The sequence below is a fragment of the Anomaloglossus baeobatrachus genome, chromosome 5, assembly GCF_048569485.1.
Source record: "Anomaloglossus baeobatrachus isolate aAnoBae1 chromosome 5, aAnoBae1.hap1, whole genome shotgun sequence".
Classification (NCBI taxonomy): Eukaryota; Metazoa; Chordata; class Amphibia; order Anura; family Aromobatidae; genus Anomaloglossus; species Anomaloglossus baeobatrachus.
In genome coordinates, this window is record NC_134357.1 from 316,754,513 (window position 1) to 316,778,397 (window position 23,885).

The window sequence follows — 23,885 nt, forward strand, 5'->3', positions numbered from 1 at the left end:
ATAATCTTCGCATCATTGGCGTCTCTGAGTCAGTGAAGGACTTTTATAACCTCACCTCTTCTTGGCTCCCACGGGTGCTCAATCTACCTGATCTTCCTGGTTCCATGGTGGTGGAAAGAGCCCACAGAGTGGGGGTTGAATGTTTCAGCTCCAATGCCCGCCCACGTTCTGCCATCTTTAAATTGCTCAACTACCAGGACAAAATGCAGTTGCTCTGTGCGTTCCGTGCCTCATCCTCACTACAGTACGAAGGTCATTCTCTTCTTCTGTTCCAGGACTTCTCCTCTTCGGTGGCAAAGAAGCGACATCTGCACGGTTTACCGTGATTTCTATGCAGAACTTTATGGCCCCTCCCTGTACTCTCAGGAGGATGGCAGTTGTTCAAGAAATTCAACCCTGGAAATTCCTTAAACTGTCATTTGCAGGTAAGGCCCATCTTATTAAAATGATTTATTTCCCTAAATTTTTTTTTCCCTTGCCAACATTGCCGGTTTTGCTATATAAAGCCAGTGACTGGCTTCTAACAAGGGCCTTCCGTCAATTTATTTGGGGTTCAGAATGGAGTTCCAGAATTAGTAGTTTTAAGTTACAATTAACTAAATTCTTGTGTGGCCTTAATCTCCTGATTGTACGAATTTACAGTATTGCAGCCATCTTTCGACATTCACTGGATTGGATCAGTGCTTCCACTCACTTCACTAATACCCCAATAGACAAGGCTATGTGTGTACCCTTTAGTCTTCCTGCTTTGCTCCATCTACGACCAGTTGATGTCCCCATACAGGTTAAAGAGAACCCCTTACTATGGGCAGATGTTTTGGATTGGCGCTTTGCAAGACGACTTGGTGGACTCGATCCTCAGTTCTTCTTCCTTTTCGGGGAAATCCCTACTTTTTGCAGTGTTGGTCACCTCCTGTCTATCATGTGCTTGGAAATAATGGCTGTCAATTAGTTTGTAATTTGCTGCCAGGTAAATAACGCCCCCTTACGTCAGAGAACATTCCACTTGGGTATCCGATTCTGGCGGGCGATAATTTTACTTATGTCCTGATCAGACATTATGTAGACTCGTTGTTAAGGATTATCCCAGAAGATGTCAGAGAGCACCCTTTAAATTTCATTTCCATTAAAGCCCAGGGGGGACTTACTCTCTAAGGGTACCTTCACACTTAGCGATGCAGCAGCGATCCGACCAGCGATCTGACCTGGTCAGGATCGCTGCTGCATCGCTACATGGTCGCTGGTGAGCTGTCAAACAGGCAGATCTCACCAGCGACCAGTGAACAGCCCCCAGCCAGCAGCGACGTGCAAGCGACGCTGCGCTTGCACGGAGCTGCCGTCTGGAAGCTGCGGAGACTGGTAACTAAGGTAAACATCGGGTATGGTTACCCGATGTTTACATTAGTTACCAGCGCACAGCTGTGTGTGCAGGGAGCAGGGAGCCGCGCACACTGAGCGCTGGCTCCTTGCTCTCCTACCATAGCTACAGTACACATCGGGTTAATTAACCCGATGTGTAATGCAGCTACATGTGCAGAGAGCAGGGAGCCGCGCACACTGCTTAGCGCTGGCTCCTTGCTCTCCTAGCTGCTGTACACATCGGGTTAATTAACCCGATGTGTACAGCAGCTACATGTGCAGAGAGCCGGAGCCGGCAGCACAGGCAGCGTGAGAGCTGCAGATGCTGGTAACTAAGGTAAATATCGGGTAACCACCTTGGTTACCCGATGTTTATCTTGGATACAGCTTACCTCAGCTGTCAGACGCCGGCTCCTGCTCCCTGCTCGCTTCATTTGTCGCTCTCTTGCTGTCACACACAGCGATCTGTGTGTCACAGCAGGAGAGCGGCTTTGAAGAAAACGAACCAGGGCTGTGTGTAACGAGCAGCGATCTCGCAGCAGGGGCCAGATCGCTGCTCAGTGTCACACACAGCGAGATCGCTAATGAGGTCACTGCTGCGTCACAAAAAGCGTGACTCAGCAGCGATCTCGGCAGCGAGCTCGCTGTGTGTGAAGCACCCCTAAGTCACAAAGATAAGTTTCTTAAGCCTTTTATCAAGTGGTCGAACTCTTTGCCAGGCCCTGGGAAATGGGTGTCTCAGTTAACTAACTGTCCGGTAAAGGACCTATTGGCGGCCACGCTACGTATTATGTCCATGTTACCATATAATAGTTACAAAACTATGGCGCTCATGATCTTTCATAGAGCATATATTTCCCCGGCAGTTAAATCTATGATGTCCCCCTCTGGTGACTACCCATGCCCTAAGTGCTTGCATTCCCTGGCTGACATTTTCCATTGGGATTGCCCAACTCTCACAACACCTTACTAAAGGGTGCTTTACACGCTGCGACATCGCTACCAATATATCGTCGGGGTCACGTCGTTAGTGACGCACATCCGGCGCCGGTAGCGACATCGCAGTGTGTGACACCAAGGAGCGACGATCAACGATCTCAAAAACAACCAAAATCGGTGATCGTTGACACGTTGCTCCTTTCCATAATATCGTTGCTGCTGCAGGTACGATGTTGTTTGTCGTTCCTGCGGCACCACACATCACTGTGTGTGACACCGCAGGAACGACAAACATCTCCTTACCTGCGTCCACCGGCAATGCGGAAGGAAGTAGGTGGGCGGGATGTTATGTCCCGCTCATCTCCGCCCCTCCGCTTCTATTGGATGGCTGCCGTGTGACGCCGCTGTGACACCACTAGAACCGACCCCTTAGAAAGGAGGTGGTTCGCCGGCCAGAGCGACGTCGCAGGGAAGGTAAGTCCATGTGACGGGTGTAAGCGATGTTGTGCGGCACGGGCAGCGATTTGCGAGTACGGTTGCTAGCGATCTCGCTAGCGAGATCGCAGCGTGTAAAAACGGATTTTTGTGTACTCACCGTAAAATCGTTTTCTCTTAGCCATCATTGGGGGACACAGGACCATGGGTGTTATGCTGCTTATCCATAGGAGGACACTAAGTAGATGCAAAGATGTTAGCTCCTCCCCTGCAGTATACACCCCCTGGCCCAGCCAGGATACTTCAGTTTCAGTACATAAGCAGTAGGAGAACAAGTAACAAAAAATGTGAGCGAATATAGCTAAGGCCCAACAGGGCAACAGGGAGGGTGCTGTGTCCACCAATGATGACTAAGAGAAAACGATTTTACGGTGAGTATACAAAAATCCGTTTTTCTCTGACGCCTCATTGGGGGGCACAGGACCATGGGACATCCTAAAGCAGTCCCTGGGTGGGTAAACAATGCAACCCAAGGACCAGGAACAAGTCCCAGATAGCCAGGAGCGTCTACTGAGATAGGTGCTCCACTATCGTTTGCAGAATTTTCCTACCTAGGTTTGCCTCAGCCGAAGCCTGGGTATGGACTCGGTAATGCTTTGAACAGTATGTAGGCAAGACCAGGTCGCAGCCTTACACCCCTGTTCCACTGAAGCCTGATGCCCAAGAGGCGCCAACTGCTCGTGTGGAATAAGTCTGCAGCCCACTAGGAATGGGTTTGAGTTTCAAGTGGTAGACCTCCTGGATCGCAGAGCGAATCCAGCGAGCCAGCGTTGCCTATGAAGCTGCGTCTCCTTTCTTAGGCCTTTCAGCAATGACGAACAAGGAGTCCATGTTCCTAAAGGGGCTGTCCTGTGTACGTAATATCGGAGAGCCCTCAAGGTCTAGCGAATATAGGAACCTTTCCACCCTATGGACTGGGTGTGGACAAAAGGAAGGCAGAACAATGTCCTCGTTCATATGAAACGGGTAAGTAACCTTCGGAAGAAAATCCGGAAGGGGGCGTAGAACCACCTTGTCCTGATGAAAGATCAGAAAGGGTTTGCGGCAAGAGAGTGCTACCAGTTCCGAAACTTGTTTGATGGACGTAATCGCCACTAAGAATGTTACCTTCCAGGATAGAAGAGCAAGAGAAGATTCCTTAAAAGGTTCAAAGGGGGACCTCTGGATACCGTCCAAAATGAGATTGAGGTCCCATGGGTCCAGCGACCGTTTTTACGGGGGAACTAGATGGGAAACGCCCTTGAGGAAAGTCTTGACTTGCGGATTGCAAGCTAGGTGGTATTGATAGAATATTGAGAGAGATGAAACCTGCCCCTTAAGGGAGCTGAGGGCCAACCCCTTTTGCAACCTGACTGCAAAAAAAAAAAATCAAGAATTCTGGGGATCGCTTGAGGCATAGGTTGGACATTAGATTCCCTGCACCGGGAAAGGAAAGTTTTCCACGTACGGTGGTAAATACAGGATGAAGGCCGGCTTTCAAGCACTGTACATGGTGGAGATGACCACGGGAGAGAATCTTGCTCTTGTTAAAGTCCAGGTCTCAATGACCAGGCCGTCAGCTTCAGGGCTCTGGAGTTCTGATGGAAAATGGGCCCTTGGGTCAGCAGGTCTGGGATGCTTACGAGGCGCCATGAGCAATTGTACTAATTCAGCATACCAGGCGCACCTGGGCTAGTCCGGTGCTATTAGTATCACAGGGACTCCTTCTGCCTTGATCTTCCTGATTACTCGCGGCAGCAGGGGTAGAGGCGAAAAACATGTAAGGTAGACGGAAGCGACTTCAGGAGCATCGATGGACTGTGGATCACGTGACCTGGCTAAGAATGCGGGTACCTTTGCGTTTAACCTTGAGGCCATTAAATCCACGCCTGGTGTACCCCAGCGAGTGCAGATGTGTGTGAACACTTCTGGGTGGAGAAACCACTCTCCGGCAGCCAGGCCTTGCCGCCCAGTTCTCTACTCCCGGTATAGATAACGCTGAAAACACAGACCCCAATCGATTCGGCCCAGGTGACGATCCTGAGGACCTCGAGATAAGCTGTCTTGCTGCTGGTACCTCCCTGCAGATTGACCTAGGTCACAGCTGTTGCATTGTCCAATTGGACCCGAATCAAACGACCTGCTAGCAGAAGGGGGGAATGACCTGAGAGCGAGAAAGATCGCGCTGATTTTCAGGATGATTTCTGGGAAGGAAAGACTCCTGGGGCGTCCAACGTCCCCAAGCAGTGTGGAGCCAGTGCGCTGCTCCTCAGACTAAGAGGCTGGCGTCCGTAGTCAGGAGTAGCCAGTCCACTTGGGGGAACAAAACTCCCTCTCGATATGGAAGATGACTGAAGCCACCAGCAAAGCGCATATCTGACTGAAGGTGTCAGGTGAAAAGTTCGTCCAAGGAAAAAGGGTCTCTTGTCCCAGGTAGCTAGAAGTGCAAGCTGCAGTGGGCGGTGGTGTGGCTAAGCGAGCAGCACTGCCTCTATAGCCGCCGCTATCCTACCTAGCACTCATACTGAAATCGTATGGAGCGAGAGGAGTATGTAGAAGGCAGTGTACCACTTGTTGTAGAGCGGTCGCCTTGTCTTGAGGGAGAAATATCAAGCCCCGAAGGGTGTCCAGGGGCATGCCCAGGGAGGTGACGGATTTTGTCGGGACCGGGGAAAATTTGACTGGAGTCAGAAGCTGCCTTAAGTGGGATAGGGTGCCCACAGAGATCTGCACGCTGGTTGAGCCCTTGATGGGGAGGTCATCCAAGCAAGGCAGAACAGCCGCTCTCCTGGCGTGAAGGGCACTCATGGCGGCCGCCATGATCTTTGTTAAGACCCTTGGTGCTGTGGCAGAGCCGATGGAAGGGCCACAAATGAAAAAAAGAAGTCCTGAACAGCGAAGCGGAGGAACTTTTGGTGAGCTGGAGCAATGGGTATGTGCAGGTACGTGTCCCTGATACCTAGGGAGGTAAGGAATTCTCCTTCGACCATAAAGGTAAAAAGGGACCCTAGGAATTCCATTCTGAATCTCCTTACGTGTACATGTTTGCTCAGGTGTTAGAGGTCCAGGATGGGTCGAACTGACCCGTCTTTTTTTGGGGACCACGAGAGGTTGGAATAGAAGGCCTTGAACCTCTCGCCATCCGGAACAGGTACCATCACTCCTGCCGTTTGGAGGGAGTGGATCGCTGAGGAGAAGGCCTCACGGTGTTTTGGAGCCTTTGGCGGGGTTTGAGAGAAAAGACTGACCAGGGGATCGGGTCTGGAATTCAATGTGGTAATCAGAAAACACAAGGTATCGCACCCATTTGTGGTCTGAGGCGGCAGCCCAGATGGAGGAGGACGAGACTCCTCGGTCTTTGTCTAGACTGCCAGGACGAGGTGGACTCGGGGAGGGCTGAGAAGGTCGGGCCCTGCGTGTCTAGTAAAAAACATCCTGGGCTAGAGTTGGGGGAGGGAGGTAGTCTTTTCCTCCCGTGGCGTCAGACAAAAAAAAAAAAAATGAGCCTGTCCAGACGATCAGCAAACCATAAGTCTGGAAAGGAGTACTATGAGAGGCTTCTTAGAGACCGAGTCCGCTCTCTATTATAGGAACCAGAGGGCCTTACGGATGGCTATTGTATTTGAGGCGGCAATAACTGCGCAGGTAGCAGCGTCGAGGGAGGCCTGCATGAGGTACTCTGCCGCCGCAGCAATGTGAACTGTTACATCTATGAGGGTCTGAGGGAAACTGGTAGTCCTGGTGCCTGTGCGACCCACACGGAAGGGGAGAGGGACCCGCAGCCTCAAGGCGGCGCGATCAAGCTGCTCCACTTGCCTGTCTGTCGGGTCCTTGAAGGAGGATCCATCAAGTAAAAGACAGGAGGGTCCTTCAGGCAGGCGGAAGGCGGGTGAGGGTCCACCGAGGCCGGATCGGCCCAGCCCTTAGAGACAGCTAAGCCAAAGGGGTACCGGGACTCCATGAGTTTACGGATACCGAGCGGCGTCAAAAATTTTTTTTGTTTCTTCACCCTTTTAAAAGGAGACCGCAGGGTCAGTAGTAGTGGATTGGAGATCTTCCACATGCAGAGTTTTGGTTGATTGCTGCAATAAGGGAGTCCATCGCAGCTTGATCGCTCGGGGAGGTTGAAACCAAGGAATCATCCAGGTACAAACATCATTCCCCTTCCTCCGGCTCCTCAGAGACCGCGGAACATGTGGGAGAACCCCATCTGTGTACCCCAGAGGGAGAACCATGGGGGTCATGCCCTCTTTCTAATCTGCAACCGGTGAAGCAGAGGGCTGATTCTTATCAGAAGGACCCTCTATAGAGGTGTCATCAGGCTGCATTCTGTCCAGGGGCCCCGAGGGGGGTGAGGACAATGTTGCATAGCCAGCACCAGGTTCTGGGAACTGTGCCCATTCCGGGGGACTGGGAGCCGTAGGCTCTGGGCTGGCAGCGGTTGCTGCGGTGGTGGTGGGGGGGGGGGGGGGAGCTACAGGGGCACTGGACTCACAGAAGGAAGAGGTGCTATCATCCCCTAGTAGCTCAGTGTGGCAGGATACATTAAAAAAGTCTTATAGTTGTTGCTGTAGTTGTGCAGGGCATAAAACATGTGACTGCAGCCTCTGGCTGATGAGCCACAAACTCTGATTGTAATGAGGGAGCAATGCTCTGCAGAGCTAATGTGCAAGTGAGGCTATAACTCACCCAGAACCCTGATGACCCCTCCCCTCCCTCCTCCTGAGTCCCAGTTCCTGTGGGAAGGAGGAAGCCAGCTCTGAGAGACGCCCACAGGCTCTGATCACAACAAGAGGGAGCAATGCTCTGCAGGGCTCCTGTGTGAGGAGAGTGAACGCGCACTTTTGTGAGGGGGCGTGGCTTATCGAGTGTCGGAGGGGGCGGGGCTTAGCTCTGACAAGAAGGCATGAGAAAATATAATATAAAGAAAATGGTGGGAAGGGACCTCCAGCCCTGCACAACAATGGTGGACAGAAAAAACTCTATAAGTGTACCGCAGCTGCGGGTGCACTGAGTCCTGGGGGCTCTCCCCCTCCCCCCGCCACAGGTGGAATGCTATGCAGGAGTCTGCAATCAGCCCAATCCAGTCAGTGTGACCTTTGCTCTACATTCCTGTCAGGGAGCCAGTGTGGAGATTCTGACGCCTGCTGTGCCCGGTCACAGAGTGTGTATCAACTGAGAGCCTGCCAGAGGAACTGAGGACGTTTTTCATGTGCTCTGGGCTCTGGAAAAATCGGAAGGATCTCACCTCATGTGGAGATGGCAGTCTGACGCTTGCTGCCTGGTCACGCTGGTGCGGAGCATGTATCAACTCAGAGCCTGCAAGAGGGACTGAGGAAGTTTTCATCTGCTCTGGGCTCTGGAAAATCTGTGCCATGAGACCCGTCGTCCAATGAGTAACAGCCCAGGATCCAGCATCGCAGAAGGGGGTACAGGGAGGCGACACTCCGCGTTCCCGCCTGTTGATGGTTTTGGGAAATCAGTAGTCTGCAGAGATGTGCCTCCTATAGACACTAAGCTAAAACTGAAGTAGCCTGGCTGGGCCAGGGGGTGTATACTGCAGGGGAGGAGCTAACATCTTTGCATCTACTTAGTGTCCTCCTATGGATAAGCAGCATAACACCCATGGTCCTGTGTCCCCCAATGAGGCGTCAGAGAAAGTACCCTAAATACCTTTGATCTTTCTATTTCCCTCTCCCCGAGTGGTCCATCTTCAATATTCTTCCACAAGATCGGCTGGATAGACTTTCTACCCATCAGCGCCGCACTTTAGTCATTTGAGCAGCAGCCACCCACAAAAGTATCTTACACCTCTGGGCGCAAAACTCAATCCCTACTCTTGGTTTGATTAGTACCAAGGTGGCCTACCTCTTCAAAATGGATTAGATAGAGTCCTTACTTAATGAAAATCTCACCAAACGCTTCTTTCTTACATGGTCTTCTTTTATTAATGCACAACCACTGTCCACGCATCAAGCGGTGAATGACTGTTTCCATTTCACTGACTGATACATGAGGGAGTAAATTGCTGGCAGAGTTCCTGTAAGGCTGGTGTCCCACATGCGATTGCCTCGCGTGTATCTCGCGCGAGTTTCACCATGCATTACCTGTTACGGACTCACACTCTCCTCACAGGAGTCTGCCCGCATAGAGATGCATGCAACCGACCCACTCCTGTGAGGAGAGTGTGAGCCCGTGGCGGGTGCTGCACCACGAAACTCACGCGAGATACACACGAGCCAATCGCAAGTGGGACACCGGCCTTAGGCTTGTACAATGTTTTGTCACAAGGCTTTTCTATGCATGCCATAGGGAGGTGGTAGGGGGATCTAGGAAGTTCTCCCGGTTTGATGGTTTATACTTAAAATGTGCCATCTAATCTCCCCTTTTTTGTGTTGTACTTCTGACATACTGTATTTCCTTTTCTCTCCTTTTATTTTATCTCGGATATGTACTGTATGTTTACATTGTCTTTTTTCAATAAAGACGGTTAAAAAAAAATCAATAAAAAAACATGCAACAACAAAACCCTGATTTAAACAATAGGTCATGTGCTGAAGATATGTTTGCTTTATTGAAGATAATGATATGAGCAACAATCCCCCTAGAAAGGACAAAAACGTGACAAGTCTAATTGTTTTTATTCTTTATTAATAACATGAGAGTGCAACATACACAAGACTATTGTAAAGCTCCAATATTTACCAGGAAAGAGAAAAAATAATATATGAAAAAAAGAAACCATCATTATTATCTCTTGTTATTAAAATATAGACCTACATTAAAGCTATTCTGCTGCGGTCAACAGAGGGAGGATGTCGACAGGCGTCTATACCGACAGTGAAAGTCCCAGGATGACCTTAAGATCTGCAAGGAATCAATCCTTAATGCAGCTTTAGGTCCTGAGCCTTCATCTGGGAGAACATTAAACCTGCGTCCACCTCTCAACTGTGTCATAGGTGCAGCAGAACTTCTCATTTCCATCAAGGAAAATTCCAGTGTAGATAGACCTGCTTGGCGAGCAGGTGACAGGATCACTCCCCCACTAGAAGATGCACAAACTCCATGCCTAATATTCACTTGAGTTTTCAAGTCAGTGGACCATTACATGCATGACTGCAACCTCTCATGACAGAGTACTGCAATATATCCAAGCATTACATATTGTTGGCCCCTCATATAAGGTTAAATCATCCAAAAACAATATATGTAAGCTAAGTGCCGTCACGTGGAACACAATCAACGCATAGTGCTAAAATATTTATGTTTGGGCAGGCAACCCTTGAGCATGACTGCCCCTTGTTGTATAGCATTTTATGATTTATGTTTTTTGCACATGTAAATTCCCTCTTGGGAAGATCTTAACAGTTGTTCAAGTGCAAATCGACAATTAGACTTTAAGGTTTGATCCCACAAAATACTTTTAGATGGAGCTGACTGCATTCTCCAATAAGTGAGTGACCCGAAGAACAGTAAGAGATACAATAAATTACGTAACATTAAAATAATTAAAAAAATAATAATACAAAAATACACAACCACCAACAATAAGACTGACAGGGACTCCACTGTACGAAGACCTATGTCATTATAAGACTAGCCTCGGCTCGTCACAGGCATGGAGATGCCTCAGAGGATGAGAACGAGTCATTCAAAAGTGGTGTGCAGGGTTTTCTAAGTGCTAATGTTTTGCCTTTGGAATACTGATAAGAACAACATGCTACAAAAGGAACTCTAATCCTACTCTATGAAGAAGGCATGGAATCTTTTGCGGTGTTTGGTACCCATAGAGCAGGCATGGACATGAAAGGTGAATGCTCCAGGGTCACTGGCCACTGGAGGTACCATTATGGCACTGGCTCACATGGGGGTGCTGTGCTGATGTGAAGGTGACCATGTGCCCAGTTCAATGTGTGACATGAAGCCATTTTTCCTTGGAAGCAGAATCTAGTTAAATCCGACAAGGAGACGACAGCCTCAGTGCAACACACTAGCGCTTTTCTTTAACCCTCACGGACGCTGGTGCGAGGTTCAGCCAGTGAACTGTGGATGATGCTGATGATAGAGTCAACGCCAGTTCCTTCCAGAAATGTTCGGTGATCTCCTTCTATAACGTGAACGGACACCTTACCGTCACACACCTAATGGAGTAAAGGAAAAAAGAAAGAATTTTTATAGCCAGGTTTCTGAAAGTAAAATGATCTCATGTGAAGCTCCATCACTAGATATTTCTATAGCTCAACTCCAAGAAGACATCTGGTTAAAGAATAAGCTACGGTGCTGCATAGGCAAAGATGAATGTCGCAAGAGATTAGGGCTTCTATTTTTAAGCGAGGTAAGAAATAGCTGAATGTGCTGCAGAATAACACTGCCATATGTGCACAGTATGTTACACTCAATGGAACCAGGAATAGCACAAGGGAGCAATTATAAATAATGTAGTGTTATACAGCTTTTTCATTTTTTTTTAATTGACGATAGATATCTATTTTTATGTTGAATTGAATGTGGGGGTTTCAATAAAAGAGTATATTGTGAAGACCAATTTTTCAGTGTACATGGCATCTATATAATTGCTTAGAGATGGTATAAATATATAGTATTCACTCACTGGGAGCTAAGAATGGCTACCATGCAGTGTATAGACCCGTACTGTTCTGGCTTCGAACACTGTGCCTCTATCACCACACAATGTATGGAGCCGAACTGTTCTGGCTCTGAAAACTGAGCCTCTAGCACCATGCAATGTATGGAACCGTACTATTCTGGCTCCGAACACTGAGCCTCTAGCACCATGCATTGCATGGAGCCGTACTGTTCTGGCTCCGAACACTGTGCCTCCAGCACCATACATCAGGGACAGTTGCTCTGGGAGACGGCAATTTTGCCCTAAGTGATTAATACGCATTTACCATTGTAAAATGTTAAATCTATTACTTTGATATGTATATGTTGTCACAGAGGGGTGTCTAAGCATATAATTGTTACTTATCATCTAATTTGAGGGCTCCGACTTTGTGTTCTATGCCTTCTGGCTTTTTAAATGTTTTTACAATTGGTGTGTCCTATTCATCTAGAGTGTTTTACTAGCTGTAGCTGTGCTCTACTAATAAAGTTCTATATTTTTGCCAATTATTTGTATTTGGTGATCCCTGTACCGGTATACTCTTTTCTTGTCTATGTATCCAGCACCATACAATGTATGGACCCGTATTGTTATGGCTCCGAACACTGTGCCTCTACCACCATGCAATGTATGGAGCCGTACTATTCTGGCTCCGAACACTGTGCCTCTAGCACCATGCAATGTATGGAGCCGTACTATTCTGGCTCCGAACACTGTGCCTCTACCACCATGCAATGTATGGAGCCGTACTATTCTGGCTCCGAACACTGTGCCTCTAGCACCATGCAATGTATGGAGCCGTACTATTTTGGCTCCGAGAACACTGTGCCTCTAGTGGCTGCAGGATCTCATAACAGCTGATTAGCAGGGGTATAAGATGTGAGTTTCCCCAATCTGATAATCATGACCTTTCATATGAATAGGTCATCAGTATCTTAATCCTGGGCAACCTCTGTTTACACCATGTTCCAAATTATTATGCAAATTGTATTTAAGTGTCATTGCGATTATTTTTTTTTTTTTTCCCAATTAAACTCATTGATGGTGTTGTGTCTCAGGGTTCTTTGGATCACTGAAATCAATCTCAGATACCTGTGATAATTAATCAAGAGAAAAATATCATTTGCATAATAATTTGGAACATGGTGTAAATGAATTTACCTTGTTAAAATTCGCATGCTTCCCTCAATCTATCTGTTTTCCATTTCTCATTATGTCCCTTTGCTCTTGGGATATGTTTTGGTGCTTAGTATGCTAATTCCTGGCTTATTATACAAGAGGGTGTGTCAGAAGATTCTTCTCCTGGGGCGGGTTGTGTAGTCATTCCCCTCCATGACGTTCCCCAAACACCGCTCGGTGCAATGAAATGACCCTATTCTTGTGAGATACACTTTAAGAAGACTTTCCATCACTTAGGCAAGTCAGAGAACTCTCAGAAAATGACGAGATTTTGCGAGATTGTGCTGTTCAAACAGTTTCAGATGCTGCCGAACGGTGATTCATCAGCGTCATAGAGATGGGAGGACTAGGACATGCCCCCAGAGATAACTGCTGATACTCCCTCTTGGATGACAAGCCAGGAATTTGAATATGGGCAGCACCAAAAGGAATAAAAAGCATATCTGCACAACAGAGGGACAAAAAATAAAAAACGGAAAACAGGTAGATTGAGATGAGCACATGGATTTTGGCAAGGTAACACCGACAGGTCTCTTTAACTTCATATGTAGATTTATTTACTAATAACAAGGCATGCACTTTAAATCTCTATTGCCTCTCTGTTCTGCAAGTTTTAGATCGCCTTCATTTGTCCTTGTGTAAAAGAGAACAGTGCAGAATGGTTCACAAGTGTCCACTTACTTCAGACAGTTTGTAGTCTGCCCCCAGCCCCTCTCCATATTCATTTCTTGTTTTTGCCCTCAGCAGGGTAATGTTTCCATGATACTTATTGCCTGGGACATACTGGTCCGCAGCCTTCAGCTTGTAATAGAAGGAGGAAGCTGCAAAGTGGAGGGACTCATGGTTGATGGACTTGTGACTCTGTGTTATCAGATCCACGGCGGCACTGACTCTGGCCGCCAAGTCCTTGTGGGGCAAAAGGGTTTCCAACAGCTGTGGAAAGGCAGAGTAAGCTATTATATCAATATATTTCTGGATAAAATGGTAGTCTGCTAGGTTGTATGGGTGCCAAATTTACCTTATTGTATTCAGTGCCAGTGAATTGCTGGATGAATGCACACAGCGCCTCGGTTTCAGCCTCCGCATCACTGCCTGGAGTTAATTTGGCACGATAGCTCTAGAAACAAAGAAGATTCTATTAGTCAAGATATGACGATGATATTCTTACTAGGTACTCAAGCTACTATGATATCTCAGGCTGAATCTAAGAACTACAAAATCGGTTATCCCATGATCTAAGCTAAAAACACAAGTGTGTCCACTAACTTAAATCTACAGCTTATAATGTCCAAAGTGCTTGTGCAAAACTCATTTTACCTTTGTATTAGATCAGCCACAAACCCTCTCCTGCTCTATTCTGCATTATTAACGAGCAGCCAAATTTATTCATGTAGCCCTGCTGGGGCTCCTTCTCAGAGTTCACTACATGAGCAGTGTCAGACTTGGCAAGGTCCAGATAGCCATCTATCATAGTCCATACATGGACCACAATGCATGGTGTGATGGCAGTGGATATGGTGGGTATGGACCCACTGCACCACTGGCCAGGCTTACCATTGAGGGGTGTTAACAAGCATCTACAGTGCCTTGCGAAAGTATTTGGCCCCCTTGAATTTTTCAACCTTTTCCCACATTTCAGGCTTCAAACATAAAGATAAAAATGTTAATATTATGGTGAAGAATCAACAACAAGTGGGACACAATTGTGAAGTTGAACAAAATTTATTGCTTATTTTAAACTTTTTAAAAAAATAAATAACTGAAAATTGGGGCATGCAATATTATTCGTCCCCTTTAAGGCTAAGCTCACATTTCCGTTGTTTTGTATCAGTCACATGCGTCGCTTGACGCATGTGACTGATGCGCTGTACAACGCTGTACAACGGATGACAAAATTGAACAAAATTCTTTGTCGGACTCCGTTGTGTGCGGGGGCGGAGCGCGAGAGGGCGGAGTTCAGGGGGAGTGGAGCCGAGCGGGGCCGTGGCACTGAGGACGTCAGTGCCACAGGGACTGCAGGACAGGTGAGTGTGTGTGAGAGTGTGTGTGAGTGTGTGTATACATGCTGAATGCGGGAGGGGGCGGAGCTGACCGGGAGGCGGGGCCAAGCGCTGAGGATGTCAGTGGCAGTGCTGCGGTCTGCATGGCTGGGGACAGGTGAGTGTATGAGTGAGTGAGTGAGTGTTGTGAGTGTGTGTGTGTGTGTGTGCACATGCGGAGTGCGGGAGGGGACGGAGCCGAGAGGGGGGCGGAGCCGAGCGGGGCCAGACGCTGGGGACAGGTGTGTGTGTGTGTGTGTACACACATGTGCGGAGTGCGGGAGGGAGCGGGGAAGTGTCGGCCTCCCTGCACACGTAACCAGACTAAATATCGGGTAACAGCAAAGCACCCGATGTTTACCTTGGTTACCCGATATTTACCTTGGTTACGGGCGTACACCACTTAGCGCTGGCTCCTTGAACCGTAACCAGGGTAAATATCGGGTAACCAACCAAAGCTGGTTACGTGTGCAGGGAGCCAGAGAGCATGCGCAGCGAAATCCGACGGATCGCGCTGCTCAAAAAACGTTACAAGCTGCGTTCCTCCTGCCCGGCGGTCAGTCGTTCCATTCTTTAAGAAAACCTGTTGGAGTCTGCAAAAGACCTAAGACTGAGACGGAGATTTATCTTCCAACAAGACAATGATCCCAATCATAAAGCAAAATCTACAATGGAATGGTTCACATATAAACGTATCCAGGTGTTAGAATGGACAGGTCAAAGTCCAGACCTGAATCCAATCGAGAATCTGTGGAAAGAGCTAAAAACTGATGTTCACAAACGCTCTCCATCCAACCTCACTCAGCTCCAGCTATTTGCAAAGGAAGAATAGGCAAGCATTTCAGTCTCTCAATGTGCAAACCTGATAGAGACATACCCCAAGTGACTTGAAGCTGTAATCGCAGAAAAAGAGGGCGCTACAAAGTATTAACTTAAAGGGGACGAATAATATTGCACGCCCCACTTTTCAGTTATTTATTTTTTTAAAAAGTTTAAAATAAGCAATACATTTTGTTCAACTTCACAATTGTGTCCCACTTGTTGTTGATTCTTTACTATAACATTAAAACTTTTATCTTTATGTTTGAAGCCTGAAATGTTGGAAAAGGTTGAAAAATTCAAGGGGGCCGAATACTTTCGCAAGGCACTGTACCTGCTCTTCAATATAGCCTCTTGTGTTTTATTACTTTTGAAGGAATACTCTTAAGGGTGCTTTACACGCTGCGACATCGCTAACGATATATTGACGGGGTCACGTCGTTAGTGACACACATCCGGCGCCGTTAGCGACATAGCAGCGTGTGACACAAAGGCGCAACGATCAACGATCGCAAAAACGTCAAAAACTGTTGATCGTTGACACGTCGCTACTTTTCATAATATCGTTGGTGGTGCATGCCGTTGGTTGTTCGTCGTTCCTGCGGCGTCACACATCGCTATGTGTGACACCGCAGGAGAATGACGAACATCTCCTCACCTGCGTCCACCGGCAATGAGGAAGAAAGGAGGTGGGCGGCATGTTCCGGCCGCTCATCTCCGCCCCTCCTCTGCTATTGGGAGGCTGCTTAGTGACGCCGCAGTGACGTCGCTATGACGCTGAACGCACCTCCCCCTTGAAGGAGGGATTGTTCGGCGGTCACAGTGACGTCGCTGTAAAGGTATGTGCGTGTGACGCTGACGTAGCGATAATGTTCGCTACGGCAGCGATCACCAAATGTCGCACAAACGACGGCGGCAGGTCCTATTGTGCACGACTTCGCTAGCTATCGCTAGCGATGTCGCAGCGTGTAAAGCACCCTTAAGTGGAAAAAAACTGTATGTCACAATCCCTATCTGCTTTTACTGATGCAATTTTGCAGTTACCTGTGGACTATACATTATTTACTATGACTGGATCATATTTCCATTTAAAAAACTGTATAAATGCCCCACTTCTGCTAAGTCGTATGTATACAATTTGGCATGATGATATGTACTTCATAGTGATGAAAGTTAAGTCTCACATCATGCTGCCATTGATATGCACACACAATGAAAAAATGTATATGAAAAGTTGTGGGAAAGAGAATAGACTGCCAACACAATAACAGGAAGAATCCGTACTGTCTGGATATGGGAGATTTTGGGTGTCCAATGAATTGTCTACAAGAATCAATATACTGTATACATGTCATTTTTTTTTTTTTTTACGTTGTCTAGTATGTGCCAATAAGAAACATTCCTGCTCAGCCTAAATTCACTAGAAGGACAGTACGTTCAATCCAGCAAACGTCTTGTATTTAAAGTTATGTGCACATTAAGTTTTTGTAGGCATTTTTTTTAACAGCTCCTTTCCAAAATTCACTTCAAAAACTATTGGAAAATTCTTCCAATTAATTTCAATAAGAAATCCACTTAGCTGTTCATGTGAGTTTTTTTAGTTTTATTTTTCCTCATGAGGTTTCGAAAATCACCCAGAGGAAAAAAAAAGTGCTTGTCATTTCTTTAAAGCGGACAATTTCAAAAAGTGCTTCCAAAAAAAGAAGGGAATTTTGTTTACTTACCGTAAATTCCTTTTCTTCTAGCTCCTATTGGGAGACCCAGACAATTGGGTGTATAGCTTCTGCCTCCGGAGGCCACACAAAGTATTACACTTTAAAAAGTGTAACCCCTCCCCTCTGCCTATACACCCTCCCGTGCATCACGGGCTCCTCAGTTTTGGTGCAAAAGCAGGAAGGAGGAAACTTATAAATTGGTCTAAGGTAAATTCAATCCGAAGGATGTTCGGAGAACTGAAAACCATGAACCAAAAGAAATGATTCAACATGAACAACATGTGTACACAAAAGAACAAACAGCCCGAAGGGAACAGGGGCGGGTGCTGGGTCTCCCAATAGGAGCTAGAAGAAAAGGAATTTACGGTAAGTAAACAAAATTCCCTTCTTCTTTGTCGCTCCATTGGGAGACCCAGACAATTGGGACGTCCAAAAGCAGTCCCTGGGTGGGTAAAAGAATACCTTAATAAAAAAAGCCGAAACGGCCCCCTCTTACAGGTGGGCAACCGCCGCCTGAAGGACTCGCCTACCTAGACTGGCGTCTGCCGAAGCATAGGTATGCACCTGATAGTGTTTCGTGAAAGTGTGCAGACTAGACCAGGTAGCTGCCTGACACACCTGCTGAGCCGTAGCCCGGTGCCGCAATGCCCAGGACGCACCCACGGCTCTGGTAGAATGGGCTTTCAGACCCAAAGGAAGCGGAAGCCCAGAAGAACGGTAGGCTTCAAGAATCGGTTCCTTGATCCACCCAGCCAAGGTTGACTTGGAAGCCTAAGAACCCTTACGCTGGCCAGCGACAAGGACAAAGAGCGCATCAGAACGGCGCAGGGGCGCCGTGCGAGACACGTAGAGCCGGAGTGCTCTCACCAGATCTAACGAGTGCAAATCCTTTTCTCATTGGTGAACTGGATGATGGCAAAATGAAGGTAAGGAGATATCCTGATTGAGATGAAAAGGGGATACCACCTTAGGGAGAAATTCCGGGACCGGACGCAGAACCACCTTATCCTGGTGAAAAACCAGGAAGGGGGCTTTGCATGACAGCGCTGCTAGCTCCGACACTCTACGGAGCGATGTAACTGCCACTAGAAATGCCACCTTCTGCAAAAGACGTGATAAAGAGACATCCCGCAGCGGCTCGAAAGGTGGTTTCTGAAGAGCCGTTAGCACCCTGTTAAGATCCCAGGGTTCCAGCGGCCGCTTGTAAGGTGGGACTATGTGGCAAACTCCTTGCAGGAACGTGCGGACCTGCGGAAGCCTGGCTAGACGCTTTTGAAAAAATACGGATAGCGCCGATACTTGTCCCTTGAGAGAGCCGAGAGACAAACCCTTGTCCATTCCGGATTGAAGGAAGGAAAGAAAAGTGGGTAAGGCAAACGGCCAGGGGGTAAAACCCTTATCAGAGCACCAGGATAAGAAGATCCTCCAAGACCTGTGATAGATCTTGGCGGACGTTGGTTTCCTGGCCTGTCTCATAGTGGCGAGGACATCTTGAGATAACCCTGAGGACGCTAGGAGCCAGGACTCAATGGCCACACAGTCAGGTTGAGGGCCGCAGAATTCAGATGGAAAAACGGCCCTTGAGACAGCAAGTCTGGTCGGTCTGGGAGCGCCCACGGTTGACCCACCGTGAGGTGCCACAGATCCGGGTACCACGACCGCCTCGGCCAATCTGGAGCAACGAGAATGGCGCGACGACAGTCGGACCTGACTTTGCGCAGCACTCTGGGCAGCATCGCCAGAGGGGGAAATACATAAGGCAGTCGAAACTGCGACCAATCCTGAACTAATGCGTCCGCCGCCAGAGCTCTGTGATCCTGAGACCGTGCCATGAATGCCGGGACTTTGTTGTTGTGCCGTGACGCCATGAGATCGACGTCCGGCGTTCCCCAGCGGCGACAGATCTCTCGAAAAACGTCTGGGTGAAGAGACCATTCCCCCGCGTCCATGCCCTGGCGACTGAGAAAGTCTGCTTCCCAGTTTTCTACGCCCGGGATGTGAACTGCGGAGATGGTGGAGGCTGTGGCCTCCGCCCACAGCAGAATCCGCCGAACTTCCTGGAAGGCTTGACGGCCTGGTGGTTGATGTACGCGACCGCCGTGGCGTTGTCCGACTGTATGCGGATCTGCCTGCCCTCCAGCCACCGATGAAACGCCTTCAGGGCTAGATACACTGCCCTTATCTCCAGAACATTGATCTGAAGGGAGGACTCTGTCGGAGTCCAGGTTCCCTGAGCCCTGTGGTGGAGAAAAACCGCTCCCCACCCTGACAGACTCGCGTCCGTCGTGACCACAGCCCAGGATGGGGGCAGGAAGGATTTTCCCTGCGACAGAGAAGTGGGAAGAAGCCACCACTGAAGAGAGGTTTTGGCTGCCAGGGAAAGAGAGACGTTCCTGTCTAGGGACGTCGACCTCCTGTCCCATTTGCGGAGAATGTCCCATTGGAGTGGACGCAGATGAAACTGCGCAAAGGGGACTGCCTCCATTGCTGCCACCATCTTCCCCAGGAAGTGCATGAGGCGCCTCAAGGGGTGTGACTGGCCCCGAAGAAGAGAGTGCACCCCTGTCTGCAGCGAAAGCTGTTTGTCCAGCGGTAGCTTGACTATCGCTGAGAGAGTATGAAACTCCATCCCGAGGTAAGTCAGTGATTGGGTCGGTGTCAATTTGGACTTTGGGAAATTGATGATCCACCCGAACCGCTGGAGAGTCTCCAGAGCGACGGTCAGGCTGTGTTGACATGCCACCCGGGAGGGTGCCTTGACTAGGAGATCGTCTAAGTAAGGGATCACCGAGTGGCCCTGAGAGTGTAGGACCGCCACAACGGATGCCATGACCTTGGTGAAGACCCGTGGGGCTGTTGCCAGGCCGAAAGGCAGTGCCACAAACTGAAGGTGTTCGTCCCCGATGGCGAAACGCAGGAAGCGTTGATGCTCGGGTGCGATCGGCACATGGAGATAAGCATCCTTGATGTCGATTGATGCTAGGAAGTCTCCTTGAGACATCGAAGCGATGACCGAGCGGAGAGATTCCATCCGAAACCGTCTGCTTCTCACGTGTCTGTTGAGCAGTTTGAGGTCCAGAACGGGACGGAATGATCCGTCCTTTTTTGGCACCACGAACAAGTTGGAGTAAAAACCGCGACCACGTTCCTGAAGGGGAACGGGGATCACAACTCCTTCTGTCTTCAGAGTGTTCACCGCCTGAAAAAGTGCATCGGCTCGCTCGGGGGGCGGAGATGTTCTGAAGAAACGAGTCGGAGGACGAGAGTTGAACTCTATCCTGTAACCGTGAGACAGAATGTCTCTCACCCATCGGTCTTGGACATGTGGCCACCAGGCGTCGCAAAAGCGGGAGAGCCTGCCACCGACCGAGGATGCGGTTTGGGGAGGCCGAAAGTCATGAGGAGTGCCTCCGGCGGTTTTTTGGGGACGTGACTTAGACCGCCACGCATAAGAGTTCCTCTGGCCCTTCTCTGGCCTGTTGGACGAGGAGGATTGGGACTTGGCTGAGGGCCGAAAGGACCGAAACCTCGATTGTATTTTCCGTTGCTGAGGTCTGTTTGGTTTGGACTGGGGTAAGGACGAGTCCTTTCCCTTGGATTGCTTAATAATTTCATCCAATCGCTCGCCAAACAATCGGTCGCCAGAAAACGGCAAACCGGTTAAGAACTTCTTGGAAGCAGAGTCTGCCTTCCATTCGCGTAGCCACATGGCCCTGCGGACTGCCACCGAATTAGCGGATGCTACCGCTGTACGGCTAGCAGAGTCCAGGACGGCGTTCATGGCGTAGGACGAAAAAACCGACGCCTGAGAAGTCAAAGACGCAACTTGCGGAGCAGAGGTACGTGTGACCGCATTAATCTCAGACAGACAAGCTGAGATAGCTTGGAGTGCCCACACGGCTGCAAAGGCCGGGGCAAAAGACGCGCCTGTGGCTTCATAGATGGATTTCATCAGGAGCTCTATCTGCCTGTCAGTGGCATCCTTGAGCGATGAGCCATCTGCCACTGATACTACAGATCTAGCCGCCAGTCTAGAGACTGGAGGATCCACCTTGGGACATTGAGCCCAACCCTTAACTACATCAGAGGGGAAGGGGTAACGTGTGTCAATAAGGCGCTTAGTAAAGCGCTTGTCCGGAAATGCTCTGTGCTTCTGGACAGCATCTCTGAAGTTAGAGTGATCGAAAAACGCACTCCGTGTACGTTTGGGAAACCTAAACTGGTGTTTCTCCTGCTGCGAAGCCGACTCCTCTATAGGTGGAGTTGGGGGAGAAAGATCTAGCACCTGGTTGATGGACGCTATAAGGTCATTTACTATGGCGTCCCCTTCAGGTGTATCAAGATTGAGAGCAACGTCAGGGTCAGAGTCCTGAGCTGTGACATCCGCCTCATCCTCCAGAGAGTCCTCAAGCTGAGACCCCGAGCAGCGTGAGGAAGTCGGGGAAGATTCCCAGCGAGCCCGCTTAGCCGGTCTGGGACTGTGGTCCGTGCCGGAGTCCTCCACGTGAGACCTAGGGGCCACCCCGGGAGCACGCTGCGGCGCAGACCGAGAGGGGCCTGGAGGCGATGATCCAACAGTGCCCGGGGCCTGTGTAAGGACCGATCTGGACTGCAAGGCTTCTAGTATCTTAGCAGACCATTTGTCCATAGACTGAGCCATGGATTGTGAAAGCGACTCAGAGAGTTTCTCAGCAAAAACTGCAAACTCTGTCCCTGCCACCTGGACAGGGGAAGCAGGCGGTTCTGCCTGAGCCGAGGGTCCCACTAGTGCCCGAGGCTCCGGCTGAGCGAGTGCAACAGGGGCCGAGCATTGCTCACAGTGAGGGTAGGTGGAACCTGCAGGTAACATAGCCGCACAAGAGGTACAGGTTGCAAAATAACCCTGTGTCTTGGCACCCTTGCTCCTTGTGGACGACATGCTGTTGTCTCCTAGGAGAGTGATCACTGAGGGTATATAGCCAAAAGCAAAACAACTCGGCCGAACAGAGAAAATGTATACAAATATATATATATATATACACTTCGGCACCCTAGGGGGACCAGCACCGGGTGACCGGTGTGGCTTACCAACCGCCCAAAGCGGTGTGTGTCCACCAGATTCCCTGCCTTGGGCCTCCCAGAGCTGCAGAGCTCGTTCCTGAAATCCTCCACCGGCAGAATGTGATTGTAAAAATGGCTGCCGGAGCTCTCAGGGGAGGAGGGAGCCGTGGGCGGCGACTAGTAAAGTGCGGGAATCTGGTGCCCCACAGTGATCAGTGAGGGGGGGGGGGGAGGAAACCTAAAGTATGCTCCAGCCCTCACTGCCGACGTCAGGTCGACCGTCCCGCCCTTACCCCTGACTGGCAGGCCCGGGGGCGGGAGTTATGGTACTAGGCTGCATGAAGCCGGGGACTAAATTTAATACCGCGGCCGGCAAACAGGCGCAGTCGGCGCGGAAGTCCCGGTCGTCACAAAACCAGCAGCAGCTGCAGCGTCTGTGAAACAAGCGCTCCATGCACCGTCCCCATGGGGACACAGAGTACCTTTAGATGCAGGGCCCTGTCCCTGATGATACCAAGTCTCCTGTCCGGCAGATTCCCACAGGGGCTGCGGAGGGAGCCCGGTCCCAGTGAATGGATGACCGGTTAGGATCCCACTTCTCCCAGAGCCTCTAAGGGATGGTGAAGGAAAACGGCATGTGGCTCCAGCCTCTGTACCCGCAATGGGTACCTCAACCTTAACAGCACCGCCGACTTAGTGGGGTGAGAAGGGAGCATGCCGGGGGCCCTGTGGGGGCCCTCTTTTCTTCCAACCGATAAAATCAGCAGCTGCTGCTGACTAAAATGGGAGCATGAGTGGATGTGTGCCTCCTTCCACACAAAGCATAAAAACTGAGGAGCCCGTGATGCACGGGAGGGTGTATAGGAAGAGGGGAGGGGTTACACTTTTTAAAGTGTAATACTTTGTGTGGCCTCCGGAGGCAGAAGCTATACACCCAATTGTCTGGGTCTCCCAATGGAGCGACAAAGAAAACACCTCTTCAAAAAACTCGACAAAAGAAGGAAACTCTCTCTACAAGTAAAAGAAAGTGAAGAGATGTAAGTGGCCTTACCTGAGTATATGCCGCAACGTATGAGTGTGACCCATCGAATAGGAACAAGCTGTCGGGGGCAAGTTTGCTGTCCCGCTGAGCCTGCAGCTGGGAGCACATCTCAAAGGCCACACAAGCTCCGAATGAGTAACCTGCTATCCAGTAGGGCCCCTCCGGCTGCACCTGCTTGATACATTGAATGTAGTAGGCTGCCAGATTCTGAATGCTGTCCAAGGGAGCGGCTAAAACACAAAATAATATATAAAGTTCACACTGTTCATTTCTGAACAAAAAATTGAATATTTCAGGTACAATTATCAAAATATCAGTGAAAAATATAGTAATTGTATAATAGCTGACTATGTGAAAATTGGAAATGTGACCTCTCCCCCCCCAAAAAAAAGTTTCAAATACACATTAGATCCTAGGTTTTCCAACTGCCATCCCTGTAGAGGGTCCTCGCACTGCGCTCATCCATTCCTTTAAATAGGTGCTGTATACTGTAAGATCATAGTTTTCTTTGATGCAATTAGGTATTTCATTAGACAGTTGGTGACAATGTGTCGAAGTTCTAATGTGTATTGGAGCATCCTGTCTTAAACAAGGATTTGGCATGTTGGATTTTAACAATCTGGATCTTAGGCGGGCTTTGCACGCTGCGACAT

The 23,885-nt window shown here is 49.2% G+C and overlaps 1 protein-coding gene across 1 annotated transcript in view; it reads right to left on the reverse strand.

The window, feature by feature from the left end:
* Window positions 1-9,396: 9,396 nt before the first annotated feature.
* Window positions 9,397-23,885, reverse strand: part of FASN (fatty acid synthase) — a 196,418-nt gene continuing 181,929 nt past the window's right edge. Inside the window, exons 40-43 of the mRNA XM_075349737.1 lie at window positions 23,242-23,462; window positions 13,596-13,694; window positions 13,259-13,510; window positions 9,397-10,913 (exon numbers count right to left, since the gene is read on the reverse strand). Coding sequence (XP_075205852.1) covers window positions 10,776-10,913; window positions 13,259-13,510; window positions 13,596-13,694; window positions 23,242-23,462 — 710 coding nt within the window. The 3' untranslated portion in view covers window positions 9,397-10,775. The remainder of the gene's footprint in view (window positions 10,914-13,258; window positions 13,511-13,595; window positions 13,695-23,241; window positions 23,463-23,885) is intronic.